The 27733-nt window shown below is 36.3% G+C and overlaps 3 protein-coding genes across 7 annotated transcripts; 2 read left to right on the top strand and 1 right to left on the bottom strand.

Moving 5' to 3' along the window:
* Positions 1-212: 212 nt before the first annotated feature.
* CLC-C (chloride channel C) lies at positions 213-10559 on the top strand. Of its 3 annotated transcripts, none has more exons than XM_086649457.1 (9): positions 213-557; positions 927-985; positions 5923-6241; positions 6697-6897; positions 7022-7199; positions 7522-7784; positions 7871-8140; positions 8858-9986; positions 10199-10559. In XM_086649457.1, the coding sequence occupies exons 3-9, from the start codon at positions 6054-6056 to the stop codon at positions 10301-10303; spliced, it is 2334 nt and encodes a 777-aa protein (XP_086505583.1). In that variant the 5' UTR covers positions 213-557; positions 927-985; positions 5923-6053; the 3' UTR covers positions 10304-10559. The 3 variants fall into 3 exon arrangements, with proteins under 3 accessions (XP_086505583.1, XP_086505584.1, XP_086505585.1); XM_086649458.1 differs by having other exon boundaries at positions 270-557; positions 930-985; XM_086649459.1 differs by lacking the exon at positions 213-557 and having other exon boundaries at positions 845-985.
* A 1008-nt stretch (positions 10560-11567) lies between these two features.
* LOC147530937 (acyl-CoA) lies at positions 11568-21973 on the bottom strand. Of its 3 annotated transcripts, XM_086649460.1 has the most exons (13): positions 21955-21972; positions 21752-21919; positions 20176-20331; positions 19902-20084; positions 18724-18806; positions 18443-18641; positions 15775-15896; positions 14754-14820; positions 13820-13870; positions 13664-13716; positions 12916-13126; positions 12483-12653; positions 11568-11799 (listed from the first exon to the last, which is right to left on the bottom strand). In XM_086649460.1, the coding sequence occupies exons 2-13, from the start codon at positions 21887-21889 to the stop codon at positions 11725-11727; spliced, it is 1509 nt and encodes a 502-aa protein (XP_086505586.1). In that variant the 5' UTR covers positions 21890-21919; positions 21955-21972; the 3' UTR covers positions 11568-11724. The 3 variants fall into 3 exon arrangements, with proteins under 3 accessions (XP_086505586.1, XP_086505587.1, XP_086505588.1); XM_086649461.1 differs by having other exon boundaries at positions 21752-21967; XM_086649462.1 differs by lacking the exons at positions 11568-11799; positions 12483-12653 and adding an exon at positions 12805-12843 and having other exon boundaries at positions 21955-21973.
* Positions 21974-23928: 1955 nt separating this feature from the next.
* On the top strand, positions 23929-25590 carry LOC147530936 (uncharacterized). The gene has a single exon (XM_086649695.1). The coding sequence runs from the start codon at positions 23929-23931 to the stop codon at positions 25588-25590; it is 1662 nt and encodes a 553-aa protein (XP_086505821.1).
* Positions 25591-27733: the final 2143 nt, after the last annotated feature.

Genomic DNA, 27733 nt, shown 5'->3' with positions numbered 1-27733 from the left:
CACCATTGTGTTAAACTCGATCAAACAATCGTACTTTATACGTAGGAATAAAGCTGGCACATGCCGCTTAGATAAAAAAAAAATTCTTTTTTTTGTTGAAAAAATAAAATAAAATTATAATTAAGATAAAAAAAAAATATTAGTTGATATCTTTGACTTTTTTTTTTTTTTTTTTTGATGATTGATATCTTTGACTTGGTCGGCCAAATATTGAGTCATCAATACCAAATGGGTCCGTTAATTACAACTATCAATATCCTTCATCTTACTATAACTTTCCATGTGCTAACTTTTGACTGGCCTCTGTTGATGATAATAAGGGATACAGAGTTTTATCTCTCTCTCTCTCTAGATGTCGTTTTCCTGTAAAAATTTGTCCTAAACCTTCACGTTAAATGTCCATGCCTGATTTCTTCCCATGTTCACCTAATAATATTACAAATTATTGGTATCCTCTTCACTTTCTCTCTCTACCTTTTTTTCTCTCTGCTAATTAAGAAGAAGTTAGAGAACTTGGGAAAGGTCCAGAGCGAATTCTGAATTGGAAGATTAACAAGGTTAGTTTTCTCTGTTTTTTTTTTTTGTTAGATTTATTTTCCCTTTCTAGAAGAAAATTTATCTTCATCTTTTATAAGTTCATTTAAAGAAAAAACTAAGATGATTTTGAACTTTCTAAGAAGAGGCAAAATTTTGTCTTATTTTGGTAAGAGCTGATTAATCTAATAAATCCCTAACTTGTTATACCAAAAAAGATAAAAAATCCCAACTTTTCTTTGCTATTTGTTTATATATATTGGATTGGATTGGTTCATTATTTTTAATATTTTTCTTCCTTCTCTAAAGGAATTTATAATCATGTATTGTTAATGATTGTTGTAATTAAGAATGGGTCTACTTAATTCATTATCAAGAACTCAATTTTGTAGAAGAAAGGAGGATTAATCACACTATTAATGAAACAAGAAAAGGGGAGGACATAAAACAGGTACTATATTTTTATTCAATCTTCTCAACCTTGAGCTTTTTAGATTAGGTTTTTGGTGATGATTGTTTCTTGAATAATCTATTTCTTGAATCTCATTGACAAATTAGTAATCTAAACAAAAAGAGAAAATGATAAAAGTATGGGAGGAATGTTCATAATTGAAGATCACGTGGATCTTGTTTTGATGATAGTAAATAATTCAGATTTTCGTGCAATATCTAGAAAGGTGGGTTTCATTGTTAATGTAGTTGAAGAGTCTTTCCAAGATTCATGTGATATCAATTAAGAAATTTAAAGAAAATTGTTTACTAAACACAATTATTGACTGCATAGAGGGGTTCTTTTTCCAAGATTGAAGCTTCTTTCATAATATTTTAACCCATCAATTATTTAGTACCCCATGTTTACAACCAAGGTATGCTACAGACAAAGTTTTAAGTATATTCTTAAATAATGATATCCTTGTCTGTCAAATCGTAAATCGTAGGCCGAATCGTTTTCCGATTTTATGAATTGTATCGTAATTCAAAGCGAAAATTGCAAGATTACTTTACATATATAATATATATATATATATATGTTATTTATCATATGTGCTAATGTGCATCAGTATATTTATACATCTATGATATAAACTTTCATTTATAATAGTTTAAACTCAAAATATACTAATAGTAAACAAAAAACTGCTTCCTTGAAAGTTCGATAGTATAAAATCTAGTCTAAAAATCTAAGCTATAAATAAAATTCATTAAAAGAACCAAAATGTTAAGCATTGCTTGTCACTTTACATTGTCATTATCAAGACCAAAAACGTCCAAGTCGAGGTATGTTCATCATTGTGCGACTGAAGATTCATCCTCATCTATGAGCTCTCTCTCTCTCTTTGCTTTTTTCCTGTGATAGACTTTGTTAAATTTCGTGGTCCTACAACAAAAATACTATGTATACCATAAGCTTTTCTGTCGATTGAAGCAAAGTTTCGTATCAATTTTTTTTTTAACTTAAGTTAACGTCCTCGAATATTTTCCCCTTCTTGCTCAACAAAAAAATCTCCAATATTTATCCGATCTATTTCTTCAAGAAGCACAAGACTCGCTTCCTTAGTTATCCACTCATTATTCGATTCCCTGTCTGATAATGAGATAAAATCTGTCCCTTGTGCTCTTTTTCCATGTCGTCCTTTGACTTGGAGGATGTGTTTTACAAAGTGAAAAGCATTCAAACCTTCTATTCCAACCTATTTCCTTTCTTTGTGTGTATCTACAGTGGCATGTGAATAAGAAAAGATTCAGTCACAATGTAGATTTATAAATGCGTAATTAGTCATTGTAAGTATTTATTACCTGTTCAAAGTGCTTAGTCACAATGTAGACAAATAAGTTCTTAGGATATGGCAATAGAAACTATCGACTCAAGCAACATAGATGGACCATCATGTATAAAAACCTTTTCAGTCTTATCACTAAACGTCTCATTTGACGAATAAGTAGGGCTTGAATCTCAGGCACTCCCTTCATATTGTCTACAACACTACCACTCCTAAGGTTGATTACTGCATTGGCTTGATCAGGTGGTTGTCTACCTTGTGTACCTTTTTTATTCTGCTTATGTGAATTAACATACCCAGTTGCCCCCTTGCTCAAATCAAGGCTTTTTTAATCTGACCTAATTGAGTTTGTAAACTAGAAAATGATTATTTAGTAGTTTGCATGAACTGCTTATTGGTTTCCTTGGACTCTACATAACTTAGGTAACATATTCATAATATCCTCTGATGACAACTTATTTTCAGAAGAATTTTGAGTGTTGATTTGGGCAGTAGGAATCCTAGAATGGTTAACACCCGGAGGATTGATAGAATTACTAAATTGTACCTGTGGGGACCTTGATACAGACCTTTAGACCACAAGAAGTTAGGATGGTTTCTTTTAACCCGGATTATACGGGTCAGTATATGGATCATACGTTTAACGGTTACCATTCCTAGAGTTTTGATAAAGAACATGACCTTGCTCTCTTCCGTCCTCTCCAAAGAATAAGGTCACCTATTACCTGTATGTTTGGGGTCTGAACAGATGGAGAATGAATAAGATATAGTTTCATTTTCAACACTCATTATCTATGTAGGATCTTCCACTAAGGATTTAGGTTGATTCATTTCTAAAGCTTATTTATGTCTAGCCATAGCGACAAGTATCTGAAGTGCCAACTCTATGAATTACACCTCTATTAGGAGTTGTCCTAGTATGACTTCTAGCGGTTTCCCATTATTGAGATTTCTCAGTTAATTCCTCTAGAAAGTTCATAAACTCATTGACGGTTTTATTTGAAAAACCACCACTACAGGAGAACTCTATTATGGTGGGAGCATTGTAGTAAAAGTTCCTTGACTTTCTCAAGATACTTATAGAGAGATCTTCCTTCTAGTTGCACAAAATTGTTAAGACTTTGCCATAGTGAGGTAGTTTTGTGTATTTGAAAGAATTTTAGAAGGAATGAACTAGTCAATTCTTCCCAAGTAGTTACAGAACTGAGGTTGTAAGGCATACAACCATATTTTGCTTTTTCTTTAAAAGATAAAGAGAATAACGTAAGACTCAAAAGCTCACAAGACACATTGTGAAATTCATTGCCCAATATGGTAATAGAGTTCTCATCCTCAACACCACAGAAAACATGGAACATTTGAACAATACTCAACTTTATCTTGAAGTGCGTCGTGGTGGGAGGTAACTACATCCATGATGGTTGACAAGTTCTCCTAGAATTCATTTAACCCTTGAGAGTCATAGGTTCAATTAGGTTGATTCTCATCCCCAACTAGGTTCACTTTTTCAACCATACTATCGGTCAAAGAAAGATTCGCTAGAAGTTTATTTAAATGAGTTTCTCTACTAATGAAACGACCTTCCTTATCACGAAACCTAGTGGGCATAAACTATAAACCAAGTACTAGTAATTTAATCAAACTTTTTCTTTTGTCGAAAATAATGACAGAAAATTGCAAAGACCCTATCTGGAAGGTAAAAATCATAATCAAACTGACTCAACCAAATCAACCCTAACACTCACTATAAGGTGGTCAAGTTTCCCTAATTTGATCTAGACACTTCTACTTCTTATCAAAGCTTGACCTATGGTTGTTATTAAGGTTATTCCCTCATAGTACTAGTCAATCCCATGAAAAAGGTTGGAGTTTTAGAATCCACCAGTCACCACACATAAAATCACTTTCCGAACAAGTCATTGACTAGGGACTCGGCTAAATGATATAAGGACATAGTCAAAATTGAATTTCCTTTACCAATTAAAAAAATACACATTATTTTTAGAGATTTAAATTGAATAAATTAATTTTTATTGGAATAAAAACTAAGATTAAAATAATACAAGTATCGACGTTTTTCTTTTATTTTCATGTCTTTCCTTACAGTTCCTGGCACAAAATCCTATTTTTAACATATTTTACAAAACAAACATCGCCTATAAACATTACGTTCCTTTGCAACAAAAAAAAAACATTACGTTCCCATTTACTTTTGAGTTGTTCTCATCTCTTTCTTTCCAATGTAACACATTTATTATTTAATCCTACTAGTGAAAACTGTTGGTGAAGATTTCTCTAAGAAAGTAATATTTCGACAACCATGGTTACTTTTTTTTTGCACCAGAATTTCGGCTACAGTGGTCGAACTATTGAACATATTTCGATCATAGTGGTTGAAATATAACCAAAATTTCGACCAATTTCATATGTTGGCATAGTGGTTGTAATTTTGCGCATATTGGTCGAAATTTTTGACATTTTTCAATCACTTTGTCCGAAATTTTTCTGTTAAATTTTATTTCATCATTTGTTCCGTGATATTAGGTAGAGAAAGAGATCTTGACTCTTAAAATGGTTTATCTTTTTGTGGTTAATTTTAAATATTAAAGTATTTTTCAATATTGTCATTTTAAACTGAATATATGATGGTTTATTTAGTTTTTTCTTTAAGCAAATGTCTACTTACAAAAAAGATTAATGTCCCTTTACTAGTGGTGTCCCAATACACTAGAGACGGGTCCTTTACCAAACACCAATTCAAACTCTTTTTTTGTATAACTTTGAATTTAGGATATTTATCCTATCTTAATCCCGGAATATTATTTGATTAAGCACTATTTCATAATATAAAATCATAATCGCCTCTCTTTAGAAAATAAGATTTCTTAACTATTGGTTATCATTCAACAAGAATATATCATAAAAAGATTCAACTCAAGCATGATATGTCAACTAAAAGCATAAGCAATAAAAGAAATCCAAGTAAAACTATATAAGAAGAATAACTAAATACCCATTGCTTTGGAAATAAAAGAATTTAATTAATTAAGAAATATGTATCCGAAAGATCGAATGTGGAATTCATCGTCTACCAAAGATGAGATTTAGAAACCCATAACTACAAGCTCCAGGATAAGCAATTAAAATAAACGAAAAGAGAAGAATAAGATTCACCGGGATGAGGATGTAAGCTTTCCGAAAAGGTATTTTATATGTGATTTGGATTTCGAATGAGGAAGTTATGAGCATTAGAGCATGCAGCGCACGGTTAGAAAAACTGATGCACTGCTGCACATATTTCAGGTTTTCCAAAGATGTTGTACTCGAAAATAGGGGAAACCAATAATGAAGAAAACACTAAAAATAAAATTACATTTCCAACAGTGTAAGAAGGGATTGAAATGGATCAAAGATGAGATAGTTTTGCTAAGTTTTCCGAGAGTCATTGGAAGAGTAAGTGAGCAATATGGAGAAGTTTAGGCTTAGGTTGTTGTCGTTTTATTTAATCGATTAGAACTATATTTTTTATTTTGTTAATATGAGGCTCTAAATGTCCATAATCTAACTTTATTGTATATGCTGTCTTTGTTATTCTTCCTTACTCCAGAGCGGGCAGAGAGGTCTTGGGTTATGCGAGTACTAAGGTAGAATTACAAGTGTTGGGTGCATAGCTGTAAAAAGAAGATAAACATATATACATTTATTATAGGTAAAATCGTAAAGTATTAGTAGTTTGACATGGATCAAGTTGGTGACGGGCACGACATAGAGAGCGAAGGATTTGAAGAGAAGGATATGGTCAGAAACCATTCAGATTTCGACAAGGCCATGATTAGTGAACCACTTCTCAGGAAAAGGACTAACACCACCTCCCAGATTGCTTTGATTGGCTCGAACGTCTGTCCAATTGAGAGCCTTGATTACGAGTAAGTTTTCATATTGCTCTTTCCGTTGTGACTGCAACTGGTTTATGACGTACTATGTTCCTGTTGTGCAAGAATTATACGCCAGTGTAGCAAACATGGTGTTGGACCAATGAATAGGTTTTGCCAGAAACAGCTTCCTATAGCAAGAAGAGAACATTTAAAATTTTAAAGTTTAGACACACACACACACCACTTTTACTAGCCAACTAGTTCTGGTATTTGATACTGGGGAACTTTTATTGGTTCTTGTAAACTGTAAATGCACCAGCTGACCTCTAATGACTTGTGTAGGACTGCGAAAGTGAGCTAAAATTTGACATTTTCTATCCCATGTCTAGTTAATTTGAATTCGGGAATGAAGTTCACTATACTTGTGATATTGTGTTTATTCTAAAACTAGGCTATGAGATTTTGTTTTTCCTCCTCTTTGTTCAGTTATGTGCATTTTTTCCCAGGATTGTTGAAAATGATCTATTCAAGCAGGACTGGAGGACGAGGAAGAAAGTTCAGATATTTCAGTATGTTGTTCTTAAGTGGACCTTCGCACTTCTTATAGGGTTGGGTACCGGCGTTGTCGGCTTTTTTAATAATCTGGGAGTTGAGAACATAGCTGGTTTCAAATTGGTACTCACTAGTGATCTCATGCTGAAGCAGAAGTAAGCCTAAATGAATTAATTGTTAGATTGGCTGAAACAATTAGTCTTTAGCTTTTTGTTATCTGAAACTAGTAACTAGTCTAACTAGTTCGAGTTACTGCAATGTGATTATGGCCCAGTGCAGGTACTACCTCGCATTTGTGGCGTATGCTGGTTGTAATGTGGTTTTGGCGGCTGCTGCTGCAGTCTTATGTGCTTATATTGCTCCTGCAGCAGCAGGATCTGGTATACCAGAAGTGAAAGCTTATTTGAATGGTGTAGATGCTCATTCTATGTTGGCTCCAAGTACTCTCTTTGTAAAGGTACACACTTTATGTCTTTAATTAGTTATTTTTTTGCCCGAAGGACTTCTGGCTCATTTCCTCTTCTTTCTTTGACCGATATGGGTTGAACGCTGGAGAGCTGAATCAAATCAGTGTTCGAGATCTAGGATTATTTATGATCAATTTAGTCAATGCTCACTACCTTTTCTTATTGTGGCAGCATATCTAAACTTATCTTACACTTTCTTTTATTGAATATGTTTCTTGAGATTCAGCCAGTTACTATAAAGTCCACTGCAATCACTAATTTCGTGCCAAGTAAGGGCAAGGGCTTATTTTCAGTTTTACACGAAATTTGCAGATTTTTGGTTCTATTTTTGGAGTTGCTGCTGGATTTGTTGTGGGTAAGGAAGGGCCAATGGTACATACAGGAGCTTGTATAGCCTCCTTACTTGGCCAAGGTGGGTCCCGGAAGTATCATTTGACATGGACATGGCTCAGATACTTCAAAAACGACAGGGATCGACGGGACTTGATAACATGTGGTGCTGCTGCTGGTGTGGCAGCTGCCTTTCGTGCCCCAGTTGGTGGGGTTCTCTTCGCTTTAGAAGAAGCAGCTTCATGGTATACTTCAGGTTTTCATGCTTTACTTGCGACTAGATTTGCGAAATAAAAAAGGAATCATCAAACTCCTTGTTGAACTTTTTCAGGTGGAGGGGTGCTCTTCTTTGGAGAACATTTTTTACAACAGCAGTTGTTGCTGTGGTACTACGAGGTTTCATGGTATTCTGTAGGAGTGGTAATTGTGGGCTTTTTGGTGAAGGAGGACTGATCATGTTTGATGTCAGTTCTGCCGATACAACATATAACACGACGGATCTACTAGGGGTGCTAGTCATTGGAGTCATTGGCGGCCTTTTGGGGAGCTTGTACAACTATCTTATTGACAAGGTCCTACGCACTTACAGCTTCATCAATGAGTATGTTGTCTTAACCCTTTTTTTATGATGCTTATGTAGTACATCTTGTTCGTATTTACGCAGAATCATGTTAAGTCCATAAAACATCTCTCTTGGCTAATGCCATTTGTTGATAATTTAGCAGTCGGTCCAAAGTAAAGAACTTGGAAGTAGAGATAGAAGACATATGGAAGTTTATACTTTACAGTATGTTTGAAAGTTCAACTAGAACCAAGAAACAAATGAAAGAAACTTGAATGAATTCAGATAAACTTAACAAGATTTGAATCGCACTTTGATGTCCAGAAAACAGAAGGGAACAATTTTTCTATGATTGGAAATAAAAGCACCACACACCAGTCTTCATAAAAGCAATTAGAAGTAAAAAAAAATTGATCAAAAGATCCTTGGTACGAAGTTATGCTGAAGCAAGTAATGAATGGGCTTGGGATAGACTCTATTACTATGTTGAACATTTTGGTATTCTTTTTATAGTTTTTTCGTATCCTACACCTGTTACTGGTTTCGGATACTTACACCTGTAGCTTTGTCCATGTTAAGTAGGGATTTTGCATGTCTCATACTCTCATCTGCCATGTTGTTTCAAAACCATTGTTGTTGAAAGGACTTATATTACAGTATGCCTTAAGGGCTTAATCACATAAAGCTAGTTGTTGTTATACTATCATTATTGTCACTGATATGTATCGAGGACTTATACAAGTGAAAACATTCCAGGAAAGGTGCTTCATTTAAAGTCATCCTCGTTATCATCATTTCCCTTCTGACTTCATGCTGCGCTTATGGTCTGCCATGGTTAGCGAGATGCAAACCCTGCCCTGTGAACATTGCAGAGCAGTGTCCAACTATAGGTCGTTCCGGTAACTACAAGAATTTCCAATGCCCAGAGGGCCACTATAACGATCTTGCTTCCCTGTTACTTAACACTAACGATGATGCCATCCGCAATCTATTCAGTTCCGGCACTGAGAATGAGTTTGACATTTCTAGCTTGCTCATCTTCTTCGTCGCAATCTACTGCCTTGGTGTTATCACTTACGGAATCGCCATTCCGAGTGGGCTCTTTATCCCAGTTATACTCGCAGGATCATCTTACGGGCGCCTCACCGGGACTCTCTTGGGCCCAATTTGTAATCTCAGCCCAGGTCTTTTTGCTCTCCTTGGAGCTGCTTCCTTCCTCGGTGGAACCATGAGAATGACAGTCTCTATCTGTATCATCCTACTTGAGCTCACCAATGATCTCTTAATGCTTCCTTTAGTAATGCTGGTTCTTCTTATTTCAAAAACGGTAGCTGACACCTTCAACAAGGGTGTCTATGACCAAATACTAGTTTTGAAGGGTTTACCATACATGGAAGCCCACTCAGAACCTTACATGAAACACTTGGTTGCAAGAGACGTAGTGTCTGGACCACTTATATCCTTCTCCGGTGTTGAGAAAGTAGGAAGCATTCTAGATGCTTTGGCCTTCACGGGCCACAATGGATTCCCCGTCATCGATGAGCCTCCCTTTTCTGATGCACCGGAATTATGTGGGCTTGTGCTAAGATCTCATTTGCTTGTGTTGCTCAACGGGAAGAGATTCTCAAAAGAGAGGATTTTATCTGGCGAAGGGACAATACGAAACTTTGATGCGTTTGACTTCGCCAAGGCAGGATCAGGGAAAGGCCTGAAGGTTGAAGATCTTGACATTAAGGATGAAGAAATGGACATGTATATCGATCTTCACCCCATCACAAATACATCACCGTATACAGTTGTAGAGACAATGTCGTTAGCTAAAGCAGCTGTTCTCTTTCGGCAGCTCGGTCTCAGGCACTTGTGTGTCGTCCCAAAAACACCAGGGGTAAGTAAATCTCTATCTCTCTGATATAGTAAAAAACAATACTATAACATGAATAAATAATGCTAGATAGACAATATAAGGCTGACCACTTTGGTAAAACATGTCATGTGGAAGTTCATTCGGCCAAAACATGTTAGATTATTAGCAATCTTTATGTTTTAAATGGATGAAAATTGCACGAAGCTGAATTGTTTCTTTACTCTTATTTGCAGCGGCCTCCAATTGTTGGGGTTTTGACGCGACATGACTTTATGCCAGAACATATAATGAATCTTCACCCTCACTTCAAGCCTCGCAAACATAGGACTCGAAGTTAGACATGTATAAACATTTTATACATCAAAATTTCATTGTATCAGATTTTTATTTATTGAAGTTAGACATGATCTATATCTTCATTTTTTTTTCCTCTTTGAAACCAGAAGTGAACCAGTTTACACTTGTTATGTTGAGTGTCAATAAGTATGTATTCAAGGGAACTGTGTATATTGTAAAAAGACGAATGTGAGCTAAGTGTGTATGTCATTATATGAAATACAGTAATAAAAAACTTGAGTACAATTCCTTTATAAAGCTTAAACTTATTCAATTATAGAGAGACAGACGGCAGAAGGGAGAAAGTACTGTTAGTGTAAATAACGGACGTAAGATCGGACAGTCTGTTCGAGAACTAATAGATACAGTAACCAAAAGAAAATTACACCTTCTTTACACTCTTTTATTTCCTATACACCCACTCTTATCTTCTTCTTACACTTTCCCTCAATCTGAAGCCTCATAAGATTGATTTTTCGAATAGAGAAACAGGGTAGAAGAGAAAACCCTTAATAAAAATGTCTGTAAGCTGCAAGGGAGTTGGAATATAAAGGAGACGAAGAACACAAACAACTACTAAATCCCCCATAAAATGGTAGTCGGCCTCAATGTGTTTGGGAAGAACACAAACAACTCCTGGACTGCAATCTTTTCTACACTCCAGTGACACCTCTCTCTATCTCACTCTCTCTGATCATTGAGTTCGTCTTTAACACGAGCATAGAAAATGAAGTGTAAAACTTCATTTTTTTCGTAGTACTTGACAATACTTCAACCAATGCAGGAAACCATACGATAGGAAAAGCACGGTGTACCAGTTTCAGACAGGTTGTACAACCAGACTGCTTCAACAAGTTTACGCTAACCAATTACGGAGTCGAAGCCCAGGAACCGGTGGAGAACAAAACCTCTTTGTAATGGATTTTGTTAACGCTACAGAACATGACAATTACTACTACAAAAACACTACAGCTTCCAAAGGTCTGTTAAATTTCTGATCAAGTTCTCTTGACAATGGATGAAGAATAACTTCCAAAAAAAAAAAATGGATGAAGAATCAATGTAGTTAAGAAATATGAGGAAGATATTTTTTTACTTGAAACTTTGAATGAACATATGCAGAAGATAATGAACTATTTTTCGAGCAATTCTGTGAATCCATTTTTAAGACAGGAATATTTCACCATTAACTGGATCAACGGGGGAGATTAGGAAGAACTGCAGGATGATTAATACTATTAGTCGAGCGAACGATGATAAATAACATATAGCAATCATAATTGATTAATGTTCTTGGCATTTGGTAAGGTAAGTGTATTAATTTCATTCTTCATAAATGATATCAAATTTAGATAATATGATATTTACAGTACAAATGGAGAGGATATGTGCACAAAACCTACTACTTGATCTGTAGGTGTTTTCATTCTTCAAAGCTTTTTAGCACATCATCCTTGAATGGTCCTGAATCGCGCAACATTTTTATAACCATCTCTACCTGCAATTGAATATCAAATTATTTAATTTAAAACTGTAGTTATTTGCTGAACAAAAATGATTAGAGAGGAGCAACCGGATACAACTTCTTTAACCAACTGTCAACAACGTAACAACCAACCCATCGCGAACCAAATACAGAATGGGCCAGAGCAAACAAACCCATTCGCCGTCAAGTAGGCTGAGAGCATACCATAACCCAACACCAAAAAAACACCAAGGATACTTAGTTGGTCATAGGAAATAATTCCAAGCGCTACCAATTACAAGTTTTCGACCCTAGGACCTTCCAACCGCTAAAACTTGTAATGTTACTACCTCGTCAAGACCGAAGTAGTTGATTTCGGGTATCCGACCATGTCCACCAAGGTGGGGATAAGCAGCATGACCGACATATAGGTGGGATAACATCAGAAGATATTAGAGGAAGATTACGAAAGACGATAATATGACAGACATCTCAGCGATATGTACTACATTGTCAACCAGCTCAACATCGGTGGTTTTGTTCATATTATATATCGAGTATCCTATATATCCAATAAACGGGATATGAAATAACTACTTTGGATAATGAATATAAACTAATGTTCTGTTTAACATATGCATCAACTTATCAAAATAGTAACGAAATTGTTGGACAGGGAAAATTGGGAGGCATATCTCTAAGCATGACTCGTTTACCTGATTTGTTTCACGCACTAGAAAGTCCTCTATGGCTGTCTTAAAGCCTTCATCTAAAATGTAGTGGGTGCTATAAGTTGTTACTGGCAAATAACCCCGCTGAATTTTATGTTCTCCCTGAGCTCCTGCTTCTACTTTCGCCAGATTTAATTCAATAGCTGCTTCTATTGCCTGAACAGTAAGAAACATAAGATGAACTATTCAGCATGGTTAGAAACTAACACAAATTGCAGGTACCGTCATGAGAAATTAAATTCATATCTGTAAATGGTTTTATTTCTCATTTAGAAACTAATACAAATTGCAGGTACCACCGTCATGAGAAATTAGATTCATATCAGGCAATAGCTGCTTCTATTGCCTGATATGTATTTGATCTACTACAAATAGTTATTCTGGTATTCACTGAAAATCGAAACAAACTAAAGAGAACCTGGTAATAGCAAGCTTCGAAGTGCAAACTTGGATAATAAGCCTGTGGGAGACACCCCCATAAGCGCCCAAAGATAGTATCCCCTCCAATGAGATTAAGAGCACCTGCAACAAGGTTATCTCCATCTTCAGCAACTACGAGCAACACCTGATCTCCCATCCTCTCTCCCATGATGTGAAAGAAGTCCCTCGTCAGGAATGCTCTGCCCCACCTAGAGATGTATCAAATGTCAGTAAACATGTTAAAATACGAAATTGAGAAATAAAATGAAAAAAACAGAGATATATCACTCGACAATGCAGCACTTGAACTTTATCCTACCCTTCTCGGACAGATGAATAGCAAATTTGTTATCTTAAAAAGAATTAGGATATGTATGTGAAGAACTGGGAACAAGTTATACGTGGACTGAGTTGAACATAAGTGTCAATAGCTAAACACCAATACCTAAGCCTACACATGGGGTCAGATCAGATTCGGTAGAAAGAATTTGAATAAGCAAAAGTGACACTAAGTCGCTAAAAATAATTGAACTCCGATAGGCAATGTCTTCAACTAACACATCCATAACCACTGACCACAGATGAATACATCTCGTAGTGTAATATGTTTCAGAGCTTAATATATTCATAAGCAATCATAGCTAACAGTGTAGCTCAGAGCAAAGGATCAGAACCATGCAACTACAAGATAATCTGCCGAAAATCGGAAACAGCTATGAAAAATATGTAACGAAAATGTAACGAACTTATTGTCAGTGGTGTTCCTGTAGAACTCATAGAAGGAATCCCAGTGCCTTGCCTGCCACCACATTAATAAAAGCCATAGTAAGAACTAAGAACTAAAAATTTATATAAGAACGGAAGAACCTACAAAAGTTATCACCAAGTAATAAATTAATTACTGTGATTTGATCTCCACGGAGGCGTTTCATTGTTAAGTTTTGGGTTGAGATCTGCAAAAGAAGCCTTTGTTCAAATAACTAATTGTTCGAGTCTAAATAGCTTTGGTATCAAAAATTCCAAACAGACAGAAATATGACATATTTACTTAAATTCTAAGTTGATTTCACAAATTTATCTTCTCCAAGCAACTTGGAGGCTCTTAACATAGATATAACCATGTTGCCTTAGCTTAGATTTGAAGTCTCATTTTACAACGACTATTTTTTAGTAGATTGGGCTAGTGTTTGAATGTCGTCTAACTCAAGCTTTTATTAGCACCGATAGATGCAGAAAGGGATGACGTTGAACTGACAATAGGTCAGCCATAGCTTTGCCGTAGTACTATCATTCACGATTAATTGCAAAATCTGTCAGTTGGATTTCCTAAATGGAGAACTTTTGGACTAAAAGAAGATCCAAGGGTGTTAGATCTAAGGCTAGCTCTTAGGAAATACAAAGACTTCGGTAGAATGAAAGACCCTTGGATTTTTTACGTTTGAATCAACCATTAAGTAACTGAATATGTTAAAAAAAGTATTGAATTACTGAAGGAAGAAGTTAGCCTAGAGTAGTTTTTTTGCGGTTCTACCAAAATTGTGGGCAAGATAAGAGCCAGGAGATCACTAGTTTCTGACATGGCATAAAATACTAATAAATATCCATGTAGAATAGAAACATTAACCAATATCCATGTAGAATAAAAAATACTAACATGGGCAAAATGTTACATTATACCAACCCATTTTTGGAGCACCAGCAATTTACTACCAAACATCCAAAGAAAGATCGCCAAGTTTTCAACATTTGATAAAAACGGTCAAAGGTCTCGCGATAAAGTATCTAAAATAAAAACGTAAGAAACTCAAAATCAAATAGTATTCTGATTGTACGAACCTTTTTGCGTTCTTGACGAATATTTTTCCGCTTGCTTTGCTTCATGTCCATCAAGAACTCATCAAAACTGTGAAATTTTGCGAGCAACGTTCAATTTTCTTTTCTTTTGGAAATTGGAAGTAACATGGAAAAATAAAAGGGGAAAGAACTAAGAAGAATACACAAGTTCCCTTAGTGAAATAAAAAGTTTCAACTCTTCGGGTGAGAAGGAACTCAAATTTTACAATGTCTGTATAATTGCATTACAAATCTGCACGAAATCCGTACATCTACATGTCTAGCCCACTTGAAGTTCCTACTCCAATGATAAAGAATTGCCTTAATGTTAACAATGCTGGTGTCTGATGTTTGGATCTTCTCCTTGGATATCTGCTTGTTCCTGGCTTTCAAGGTTACCCATATGGCCATATGGTCGCTTTTGAAATTAACTCAATTAGTCGCATCCACTATTTATTCTTTTTTATTATAACTATGTTAGAAGAACAGCCAAAACGGGAACAAATTAAGGGAACCTTTTAAGCGCTCTAGACAACGTCAAAAAAAAAAGATAACCTTGTTTATACACATCCACTGATTGGTCAGTTGGTCAGGTACCCTTTTATAAGACTAAGAGGTCATGGTTCGGTCCTTGGGGGTGGTAGTGTATCTTCTTGAGTTATCACATGTAATTTATGGAGTAAATAAAGTAAAGGTAACCTGGATGGCCTTTAAGGCGCCTTATGTAGTATTTTTTTTGTTGCAATGCGTCTTATGTAGTAAGATGGCCTTTAAGGTCTTAACTGTCAATGTTATGGCGTTTTATGTGCTCATTCAATTCATGTTTTCTCATTACGCATTATCAGATCTTCGATATGTACATGTAATAACCTAACTACCAACACAGTTAACCCCAAATAAAACCATATGCGAGTGATAAATTGAAGGACTGAAACTTTGACCAAGAGCCGCAACTTATTTACTAGAAAATAAATAGTATAAGAAGAATAAGGAGATGGCACAAGAACAAACACAGATGCCTCACTTTTTGTAATTTCGATTTTTCCAGTGATACTGCATTCCTGTTCTTTGTAAAAATCCATGCTCCTTCATTTTTAGCCACTCATTTTCAGATGGAAAGGTAACATGTAGTGACGAGACTTGGAACTGTGAAAAGCAAAACCACTGTAAGTTCAACAAAGTACAAAGCCATTAACTTTAAATCTACAAGTTAATCGTTTATAAGTCTAATGCAAATGCTGTGAATTAATAAGAAAAGAAAATCATCACCAAAAAGAAATTGCCAGTTTGCCACACATTAAGTGTTTTGAAATCTTTCAACTAACAGGTGAATGTGAAAAATATAAGTATTTGAGCACGACAATCTACAACATTTTCCAGCACATTAAGAAGTCAGTTATCCCCTAACATTCCTAGTATATGCAATTGCAATGGCTTCTAAGTCAACACCCTTTCCTAAATGTGTTACAGAATAATGATGAAGAATTCAAGAACAGAACGTGACAAAGTTGTCCACCACCTCTTTGTGTAGTGGTTGGACACCTACTCTGCAACATGGTGGTCCCAAGTTTGATTCCACAGAAGTGCAAATCCAGGATTTATTGAACTTGGTTATAAATAAAGTAGAGGTAGATTAGTTGGGCTTTTAGGACCCTTAGGTTGGCCTTTAAGGTCAGATGTAAATGGCCTTTAGGGCTCAAATCAGACAGTTATACGCTTATTCTATTCATGAATCTTGATGTATAATTGTATTATCTCTTCAGGATGTATCGATGCCTTGCAATGATGACTCTTGTAGTCCATTTCCAAAAAAGAAACATGTCGAAGTTCTACAAAATAGAGGAGATAATAGAACTTCCCCATGGAACAATTTGGGGGGCTTGAAAAGCAACAAATGAGCGAGTGAGGATTGATTTCAACAACTTGAAAATTGTCGTGCTAACTTTTTTATATTTTAGCTGAAAGAAACATTTGGAAATAAGCCTTATCCTTGAGAGGTTTATCTGAAAATTAGATGCTTTTTCGCAGCGATGAAATTTTGCTTTCTTTTTGTCACTAGTTTCCCTTTGTAGATAACTTTCAGCCATTAATACAATTATTCTTTCTCTAGTTAAATATGTACAATCTATATTACAAATCAGCTAGATTTTTGCCATGTCATACATGGAATTTGTAAATCTCGGTCGTCCAATCTCTTTTAGAAAATTTTGACCCTTCTTCAAAAGGTCTTTAATATCCAACGCCTATAAAATAAAGCGAAAATAACTACTCCACTTTCTACTTATAACTACCCTTTTAGTTCCCACGAATTTGTCTAACTCCTTCCACGCGTACAAATCCATTTCAAGATGCCCTCAGTTTTGATGCCACAGAATTCACTTCCTCTCTATCTCTCTCACTTGTGATTTGTGAAAAACTCATCTTCAAACCTCTAACAGTTTCTGTGTAGTTATCAATTTGCTCATGTTTGGTACATGCAGGTTTTAGTCGAATGAGTTTATAGTTATTGGTATTGGAGAATTATTGATTTAAGTGAAGTTAATTGAGTGTGTCCTCCTTTTGTTTTAAGTTAACTGATCAACCTAAAAGTAAAACTATTCATGTTCACATGTTTTATTTATTGGCAGGAGAATCCATGACAGTAAGACAACAATATGACTACATATGCAACCGGATAAAGTACTCAAAGAATTACGTTGTGCCGAAGGCCCGCGCTATACCGTGTTCTGCTCACTATTTCATCCAGCTCTTACTTTTCTATTTATCTCTTATGACCAATCTTACCAAATTTTCATAGTTGTTGTTAGTTTGTTCTTTATTTTTCTCTTTCTTTTTTGTTTATGTTATCAATGGTCTTTGTTGTTCCTAATATGAATTTGTTGGTTTGGTCTTGATCTTTACTTAACCTCATCTGAGTTTATTTATGTTTCTTAATTTTGCAGGTTTAATCTTATCTTGGTTTGTATTCTCCATGTTGTTTTTGAGTTTCCTTCACTCTTTAATAATGTTTGGTGACGTATATTCATCTTTCTTTTATCTATCTTCGTTTATTATTAGTTTTTTCTTATGAATTTGATATTATATACTATTTAGTTTTGCAGGGTTCCCTTTTGCCGTCCATCTGTTTTTATTGACTTCAGTCAAATCTTTGTCCGCAGTTTATCCTTTTTTTTTTTCTTTAGTTTTCTTTGTCAGCAGTTATATATAGAGTTAGTGAAAACTTGGCTAAGTTACTCGGTTTGGATCGAGGGGGCATCCTGTCCTGTCCCAATTTCAGAGCAGATTCCTGCCCCAACTGCTAAGCTTGTAAGTATAGATAAAAGACCCAACAACCCTTGTAAGTATAAATAAAGGACCCAATAACTAAGACGGGAAAAGATATACGCCTACAGTAATGTTTTGTAGTGGGTTTTTATGTTCTCGCGTCCCACTTCTCGTATGAATGCCGAATAACATGATCACCCATACAATATCTTGCCACGACTCGCAACTAATTAATAAGAAGCGAATAAAGCCCTCAAGATAAATCTCTTTGTTGTGCAATCCATTGATTTTCACCTAATTTAAACAGGCCATTTCGGATTTCATTCAAAGAAAATGGGGTAATATATGTGTGCCCAAGCAACAAACCAAATAATTGTTCACACGAAATGACCTTTTGACTCAGAGAAGTGACAGAGTTCATCCAATACCTTAGCAGTCAGATCCTTCAATGCTTCGACTAACTTCTCAAAGACTTGATCTTTACACCATGTATTACGGATTAATATCCTTGGACCAGTTACTGGAGTAAAAGGCACACAGCACTGCAATTTTGGATAATATCGAGAACCATAACTGTAGTAGGCATCTGCCCAGGAATGGTCAAAGACAAACTCTCCATATGAATGGCTGCAAGTTGAAATAAAATAGATCAACAACGATCGGATTTATCAAGAAATTACTAAGACACAATTTATTGGAGATGCTGAACCTTTTAAGATAAAGCGGAATAACACCTACAACATCTTCAAATTCATCTTTAGCTATGATGTGCTGAGGTAGCCATCCCGTTTCCTAAATTTAGGAATAACATATCAAGTTATGTCAGGTAAACTTCTTAACCACATTTACAAAGTATCTATGGTTCGAAAGATTAGGAGAGAAATAGATGAGAAAGAGAATAGGTTGCCAGACGTCTACTAATATTCTAGAGGAAAGGGAATAATTGCTTCTCGTCTGCCATCATCTAAACCAGTGGGAATATCAGATTGCTAGTCATTTATAGCGCTAGTAGATTTAACCAAGGAATGAAATTTCGGTTTCGGTGGAAATTTCGGTCAGTCCAAAAGTGGAAACGTTTCGTAGGAACATTTTGGTCAGTGTGGAAATCTTACAAAACTAAATAAATGATAAAAATAATGTTTCAAACGAATCAACATAATCTATTAGTTTGAGGGAATATTAACAATTACACAGTTAGGTCCAGGGGTAAATTGAATAACTTTTTGGCTAGAACACCCAAAAGATAACATTCTTACTGATAATAGTTAATAGTTAACAAACTATGTTAGTTTGAGCACGTATCGTCAATTACAGACTTATATCAGGGGTGCAACTAAGATAAACCAATTTAGGCAGTTTAGTCAGGGTGTAAATCATTCAAATAAATTTACAAAACATTCAAAACATAACATAAATATCAAGAGATATCTATGAGAAATGAAGATCAAAAAAGATGAAGGAAGTGATATGTTTCTAGTGTTAATTGCTCCGGATTTTTTGCTAGATTTCTATTATGTCGGTCGAAATTTCCATCTTGTTGGTGGAAATTTCGAAATTTCCAACATGTCGGTTGAAACTATGCAGGAAATACCGAAATAGTTGTAAGTGTCATTTCGTTAACCTAATCTAAATTTAGGAAAAGTGAAAAGTTGAAATATCGTGAAATTTCATTCCATGGTTTTAACCAAAAAATGGGAGATACTTCGGTGAGTACGATGAAGAAATTGAAGAATGAAATGATAAAGAATAAGTTGTTTTGTTACAATTTAAGGAATCAACTATATTTATCAGTAAGAGTATTCACAGTAAATAAGCCAAACAACTAATACAATGCAACAATAGTAAGACGTCAATAATAAACTCTGAAGTGGGACTTTAATGATTAACCTTTACAGATGAGCCTGACTCTTCTAAGCTTGAAAGGAAACCGTGGGTAAGAAAAGGATTGATTTTCTCAGAACCAGTCGCATCTATAGCACAAGCATCCCAATCCTCGCCTGAAATCTCTAAAATTGAAGAAATAACCGATATGGATATTTTCTGAGGTTTAATCTCATTCGATGAAACACCCTAGATATGTAAAGGAAAAAATAGTATTAAAACAAAGCAATAAAAGTACCTAATAAACACAATCCAGTAAAAACTATTAACAGGAAAACACCTCTGTGTCTGAACGTGTCAGCACAAAAGTCCCAAGCGATATGTCCTTTTCATGTGCTGCTACGGTTTTCTTCCGCTCCCAAAACATTGCACTGATTTTAGACCGATGAACTTGAACTGATCCTTGAAAACATTGTCTAGTTGTAGCTGATCCTCCCTATAATTAAAGAACACATAAGTGCTCCTTCATATCTAAGTAGATCCGTGAGGATAAGATATAAGTAAAAGAACTCGATGCAGTTTTCTATCAATATTATATTATTATTTGAGTAAGCTTAGCCAATTGAAACTCAGAAGATTCTTACTAGCAATATTGACATAAAGACATCACTGTAACATGATTTGTTTACTTTAATTCATATGATAAATTTACAAATTTTTGATATACAATATGGAAACAGTTTATCGCTATCATGCTTTTGAGAAAATTCCTACCTTTTTGGAGAGTAACAAACAATTTTTGGATAAAAGATACAGAATGCACTTTCTCATACAGAACTTCGTCCATAATGCAATTATACAATCGGAAAATGTTACATGTGCATCAAGTCTCCCACAATCTCCTTTTTTTACACTAAGCTAAGAGCCTAAGACACTAGGCATAGTTTAGCGCTAGAAGTCGGATACTCTCATTGGATACTATAGTCACTTCGATAGGTATAGTACTATAGTATGAGATTAGTGTATACATTTCTGCAACTTGCACAAATCATGTTAGGAGAATTTTCAAAAAGAGAAACAACCGCGCTAAGACCATAAAATTAAAAAAAAAATTATTTCTTTCTTTGTATTTATTCCTATTTCCTTTGTTCCATTTTTAATTTTATTTAATGTGTTATCATATGGTCAAAATTTGAACCTTCATATAACCCTGACTCGGCTTGACTAAGCCGAGTAACTCGGCTTGACTCGAGCTCAGCCCTTGGTAGATCCGAGCAGAGCTTAAGTTTAACAATAGGTTCATAAACACTAATTGCACTATCAAACCCGCCACCTTCTTCTCTGAAGGCTCACTCAAACTTGCACGGTTTTTTACAAGGGGCACAATATATGTTGTAAAGGGTGATGATATGGCACTAAAAGGATCCATTAATAATTCGACCTTGGCAGCATAATGCATTTTTTACTGACCCAAAGTAAAATTCGGTGTTTGGTCATTCAAACAACTATTATCTGGATAACTTATTTTCAGACATATTCTATGTATGACACTAATTTCAGATACTTCCCCTGCCCAATCTTAAGACTCTTGTTTCTTACAAGAATTCCTCCTGCTTTGGTCTTAGGTTACATTTTCCACTTAAGTATTTTTTTTCTCCCTGCCCACACACCTACCCAAGTACAGAGTACTTAAAGGTTTGTTTCTTCAATGATAACTCCAGAGGGGGAGAAAACCCCCAAAACCCAAATTGCCAAAAAGTTTTATCCTTATAGATTCCAAATTCTTGTACCCAATTCAATCAATATATCAAGGTTAATAAAAATTAACATGTTGTCAATTCAATGAATAAAAATATAAGTTCCAAAATAGATAAAACTTGGACTAATTTGTACTGGATAAGAAAGAGAAAGCTTACCAGATGAAGGGGGTGGAAGGATGATGAATAGCCTAGATATGGCGATGAAAAGGAGGTTAGTGTCGTTGGTGCCAGTGGGATTGTTGGGATACAGCAGTTGCATACTAGAGCTGCTGCTGCAACTCCACCTTCTGCCATTGCTGGCTGGGGCCGTCTGAGTTTCTGTTTTTTTTTTTTTTGTTGAAGGGTCTGAGTTTCTGTTTGTCACTCGAGAATGCCTTCCTGCTCTTACCTTTCTTTTCTCTCGAGTTAAAATGATAAACTAACATGTGTGACTCCCTCGTTCCCAGCTCGGACCTACCCTTTATTTGGCTCCTGCTTGAGCGGCATCCACAAAAATATTGGGCCATTAAGAATTGGGAGATTTTAAAAGGCCTCCCCGTTTTTGTTAAAAGGCCTCCCCATGGTTTCGTTGACCTAGTAAAAGACCTTTGACTTAGCTTGGTTAAAGGGCCCCCTCTTTGAATGGGTGAAAAAAACCCCCTTTAAAGGTGTATTTCACCCACATTAGAATTTTAGTTGTTACAATTATAAAACTTCCTAAAACCCAAATCCCTAGAAATTCCTCTCTTATATTCTTCTTCCCTCTTCTTCCACCGGAATTGTCAACATCACCGGCGACCATCATCAACGGGGAAAGTTCATCGGAGTTGTGCAACAATCTCACATTGTTGTTGCACTCCTAAACCACTTTCCTATCCCTTTCTAAACTCTTAAACCACCATGGATGAACCAAATTTCAAAAGTTTTGGAGAAATATCAAAGGATCCTAAATCATCAATTTCTGGACAAGATTCAGTCTCCCAAGAGGTAGATGAACATATCCTAACACTTTTATTCAAGTTATATGATATATTCGTTGGTTGTATGAAAATTTTTTAGTTGTTGAACACGGAGGGTATTTTCGGTCTGGTACAACCGAATTTCTGCCATTTCACGGCTCGAGGCCGCCAAAACTATGCACAGTAGCTACTGTGCAAAAAATCGGTGGGCTCGAGCCGAAAAATGGCAATAATTCGGTTCGATCCCACCGATTTTTTGCACAGTAGCTACTGTGCATAGGTTCGGTGGCCTCAGGCCGAAAATAGTACATAAAACGGTGGTCTCGGGCCGTTTTGACTAAAATTCTCTTTTTTTTCCTATAGGGCTTTGCTGCTGTGGCTTCTTCTCAACTTCCATCTCAAATTACTACATACACTTGGGATTTTGGAGGTCCTAATACACAAGAAAGGTGGCATGATGCAGCCGAAGAAAACGAAGCATCATCGGAATTTGGATGTCTTAAAATTGGAAATCGTGAATGTGGAGAAGAAGAACCCAACCTTGAAGTTCCAGATAAGAAAGAAGAAAATCAAGAAGAAAATAGACCATATGAAGGTTTTTTCAGCATTGATGTTAGTGAGTATTTTCGAACTGAACAAGTGTTTGAAACGAGAGACCAGTTAGTTAAATGGGCAAAAGAAATTGGTATAAAAAACAAGATTGTTGTTATGATTGGTAAGTCTGCTGCGCGAAAAGGTGGTAAAAAACCGAAGATGGATTTACGATGTGAAAGAAGTGGAGAGTATCGTTCTCATCTTAAGGCAGAAATAATTCCTAAAACAAAAGAACCGTCCACCAAAAAGAGAAAAACGAGTACTAAGAAATGCAATTGCCCCTTCAAGTTAAAAGGAATACCGATAGACGGAGACAAGTGGAAGGTGGAAGTTGTGTGTGGGATCCATAATCATCAACTTGCAGTGACCTTAATTCGGCATGCATATGCCAATAGATTGAATAATGAAGAAAAGGCTTTTGTTGAAGAACTATATCAGATTGGTACAAAACCACGACAAATTCTTTCTCAAATAAAGAAAAAATTCAACGATAATTCCTCGACAATGCGTACCATATACAACGAAAGGATACGAATCCGGCAAAGTCAACAAGAAGGTAGAACTCCTATGCAATAATTGATGAAGTTGTTAGTGCAACACAATTATGTTTATTGGCATTCAATGAAGAATGAAACATGGGAGATTACTAACTTATTTTGGGCACACCCGGAATCTATCCAATTGCTGAATTGCTTCCACACGGTGTTAATGCTTGATTGTACATACAAAATAAACCGATACGGGAAACCATTGCTAGAGATTGTTGGGATGACTTCTACTATGAAATCATTCACCGCGGCCATGGTTTTTATGGATGGAGAGGCACAACATCTATACACTTGGGCTTTGAATCGTTTGAGGACATTATTTCCTCCTAACTCTATGCCGAAGGTATTTTTGACTGATCGGGAACAAGCATTAATCAATGCAATAGGTGAAGTCTTCCCACATGCAGATCGTTTATTATGTACTTTCCATATAGATAAGTGTGTGGTTGGAAAGGTTAAACCACACTTTAAAAACAAACCATTCCGAAAGTTCATGTCAATGTTTCGACTAATCATGTTTGCGGAAATCGAGGCGGATTATAATCGCGTTGTTGAAGATTTCGTCACAACGTGGTCGAAGAGTAACGCCATTGATGTTATTTATGTTCAGAAGACTTGGTTGCCACTTAGGGAACATTTTGTAACGGCATGGACCGATAATGTGATGCATTTGGGTAATACTACAACGAATAGGGTTGAAAGTGCACATGCGAAGCTGAAAAGAAACTTGGATACATCCGAGGGTAACTTCGTCACATGTTGGGAATCTATACATTCAATGACTAAGACAGAGATTGTTGCGATTAAAGCTACATTCGAGAAAAGTCATACATCAGTGAAGATGTCTCATCAAATCAACGCCTTTAGGGAACTCAGGGGTTATGTCTCACACAATGCACTTGACATGTTGGTATATGAGGCGGAGCGGGCAAAAACTATAGGAATTGATTCAAATTTGTGTGGATGTGTGTATAGGTCTGTGTATGGTCTCCCTTGTGCTCACGAGACGGAAATCATTATGAGACGCGGTGAGGTGATATCTTTGTCACTCATTAACCCACAATGGACTAAACTCTCAATTATTCCTACTCCTGAGGTATATAACGAACTTCAGAGTTCTTACGAATTAGGATTGTTGTACTCCATGTGGGATATGTCGACCGGTCCTGAGAGAAAAGCCATATTAGAAAGGTTGAGGAGTATTGTTTGTCCTTCAATGACATCCATGACAGAACCTTTGGCAAAATTGAAAACCCGAGGAGCCCCAAAGAAACCAAGGAACAGAAAAGAGAAGGAAGCAGCTATATCTACAAAGAGAGACCCTTCTCGTTGGGAGTATGCACAATGTATTCCGGAAACATCGGTTCCATCGGTTAAAAGTGCACGGAAAGCCAATAGGAGATCTCGCGGTAGTGGTGATTCATTTTTACGTCTAATGCCTGAGGTGATTTATCCGTTTATCAGTACTATTACAAACGTTCCAGGAGACGGTCATTGTGCTTTTAGAGCCGTCGCTCTTGGTCTCGGGTATCCTTCGAAGGTAGGTTGGATTGAGATCCGAAAAGGTGTTCTTAATGAACTCGAAACACGTCCAGAGTTATACAAAGCCATGTTTGGGTCTTTTTATGACCGATTGTTGGTTTCAACCAACAATTTTGATATACCAGCTGAAGATGAGTTTTGGTATACTCACGGAGAGACGAGTTATTTAATTGCCACTCATTTTAATATAATGTTGATTCATTTGGCGAAATATGATTCAACGACATTTTTACCTTTAATCACCGGTCCACCACCACCATCTTCCGAAGGTTTGTCTCAACCACATACAATGGTATGCATTGGTTATGTAAACAACTGTCATTTTCTAGGCAATGGTCTCGATACGCTACTTCAGATGCAAGAAGGTGGTTAACTATTTGCGAACATAAAATTGACAGTGGCGATAATTTCAATCCGCAATTGGAAGAAACTCCATCAAGTATAAAGAAGGAAGGGGACACATCATCGAATGCAATAGCAATAGATATGGAATGAAAACTTAGTTGAAGTTGTTTCTTTTTAGTAGTAACTGTTAGTTGAAGTTGTTTTTTTTAAACGTAAAGCTTTTTTTTAAACGTAAAGTTTTTTTAAACGTAAAGTTTTATTTTTTTAAATAGGAAGTACTGTGCAAATATTCGGTGGGCCCGAGCCGTTTATGGTGCTAAAAACGGCTCGAGCCCACCGAATAATTGCACAGTACCTACTGTGCAAATATTCGGTGGTCACGAGCCGTTCGTGGTGCTAGAATCGGCTCGAGCCCACCGAATATTTGCACACTAAGTACTGTGCAATTTATCGGTGTTTTCGCACCGTTCTTGGTGCTATCGGAGTTTTGTAACTCTTTCTCTTTTCTAACACAACACATCAAAAATTACGTTTCCACCATATAAACCAACTTTTTGCATATATCAAAATATAACATTTCAACCATATAAAAAATCAACTGTTTTAACATATCAAAAGATAAAGTATCTAAAGCCGTTCAAAATATAAAAGTATCCGACATCATTCAAAAGTTTCCGACATAGTCTCAAAATATAAAAGTATCTAAAGCCGTTCTAGGTCTTCCTCCTGCCCAATGCCTTTGTTTTTATCCTCTTCCTTGTATTTTCTTCCTGAACCCTCTGGGGTGCCTCTAGAAGTTGTTCCTCCCTTAATACTTGCTGAAGAATTTCCTTTCCTGCATCCACCCCAGACAAATCTAGTGCAGCAAGCGCATGCCGAATACCCTCTCTCTGAAAAAAAAAATCAAGTCTGTTAACATGTATTTTCCATCAATACTAAATAAAGTAGATTACATGCTTTATGTGTACTTACGTAGTAACCAATCGAACCGAATGAGCTTTGTGCTTGGTTCGTCTTCCGATGGATTGGGTTTTGGACCTTCGGGTGTGAAATTCGACTAAACCACTCAGCATATTTATCATCGACCTCCCAAGCCGAACTAACCCGTTGCGACCTGTCTTTCTCGTTGGGGACATGATGTTTCCAGTTATCCCAATACCATGTATGCTCTCCATAATCCTTTGCTTCACTCATCTCTTCTTTGTTGCTCTCATGGGCGCAGACGGAATATGTTGAACCACACCAAATTGCCTCAACACCCTTTCGGGTTGATACGGCTCGGCAATATCATCAAATACGATACAACCGCTGTAGAAGACGTATAGTGGGGGAAATGACTCACCAATGCCCATGAGTCTATATGGGTCCCAAATAACCTAAATAACACAATTATTATACTAGATGCTCATTCAATGTCAAATTAACATGCAAAATACCATAGTATATAGAATTTTACCTCTCGCTCCTTTAAATCGTCGATCATCTCTCGGAGGTTAACCAGTCTGTCATCTAGATTTCCATGTGCATCATGCTCCGTCCATCTACCCATCAGAGGCAAATCCGAGCTAATGTTGAAATCCTTTTTCAAATCCGACAGACCAAGCTTAAAATGCTCGTCAATCCATGCCTAAACAAGAAAACCATTATTACTACCAAGAAGATAGACTCCTAAATTAATCAACTTATAATAATGTGAGAAATACCTGAAGGAGGGGCAGATAACCCGCCATTTATCCACCCTTAGTGGAAGCATGACCGAGCTGCCTATAAAGGTAAGAAAGCACAGCCGTGCCTCACGAATATTTAGGGACCTTCGTCAAGTCCATCAAATATGTAAGGTAGCAAACAGGCACCTTCGAACCACTCTTGTCACAGAAAAGAGTCGAGCCCATAAGATGGAGAAGGTACCCTCTGACGCAAAAGTCTTTCTTCAGTGCGTCATCTTTGTCTAAGCTACCCGAACAGATTTGCCTCAACCACAACATTCGGACACTCTTGCACTTAGTCACCTTCAATTCTGCTTCCGCAACCTCAGGTGTCAGCCCTAAACCTTTCACTAGAAGTGCACATTCATTTACATGATCATTATCAAGATGGACCGAGTGACCTGTAATCTGAAGTCCTGTAATACGATGCACATCCTCTAGTGTGATCGTCATTTCTCCAAATGG

Source organism: Eschscholzia californica, unplaced genomic scaffold (assembly GCF_041429995.1).
Source record: "Eschscholzia californica isolate CP2 unplaced genomic scaffold, dmEscCali1.0.p SCAF_6, whole genome shotgun sequence".
NCBI classification, from domain to species: domain Eukaryota; kingdom Viridiplantae; phylum Streptophyta; class Magnoliopsida; order Ranunculales; family Papaveraceae; genus Eschscholzia; species Eschscholzia californica.
Note: the sequence above shows the minus strand (reverse complement) of the source record. Positions and strands in the feature narration are given on the sequence as shown.

Bases quoted from the DNA above. Each gene is read 5' to 3' on its own strand.
- CLC-C (XM_086649457.1), top strand. From the start codon at position 6,054: ATGGATCAAGTTGGTGACGGGCACGACATAGAGAGCGAAGGATTTGAA. The intron at 6,242-6,696 runs GTAAGTTTTCAT...ATTTTTTCCCAG, and splicing joins ATTGAGAGCCTTGATTACGA to GATTGTTGAAAATGATCTAT. The intron at 7,785-7,870 runs GTATACTTCAGG...GAACTTTTTCAG, and splicing joins TTAGAAGAAGCAGCTTCATG to GTGGAGGGGTGCTCTTCTTT.
- LOC147530937 (XM_086649460.1), bottom strand. From the start codon at position 21,889: ATGGCAGAAGGTGGAGTTGCAGCAGCAGCTCTAGTATGCAACTGCTGT. The intron at 18,642-18,723 runs GTTCAGCATCTC...TTCAACTTGCAG, and splicing joins ATTCCGCTTTATCTTAAAAG to CCATTCATATGGAGAGTTTG. The intron at 12,654-12,915 runs GTTCTCTTTAGT...CTTACTGTTCAG, and splicing joins TCGAAGCTTGCTATTACCAG to GCAATAGAAGCAGCTATTGA.
- LOC147530936 (XM_086649695.1), top strand. From the start codon at position 23,929: ATGGTTTTTATGGATGGAGAGGCACAACATCTATACACTTGGGCTTTG.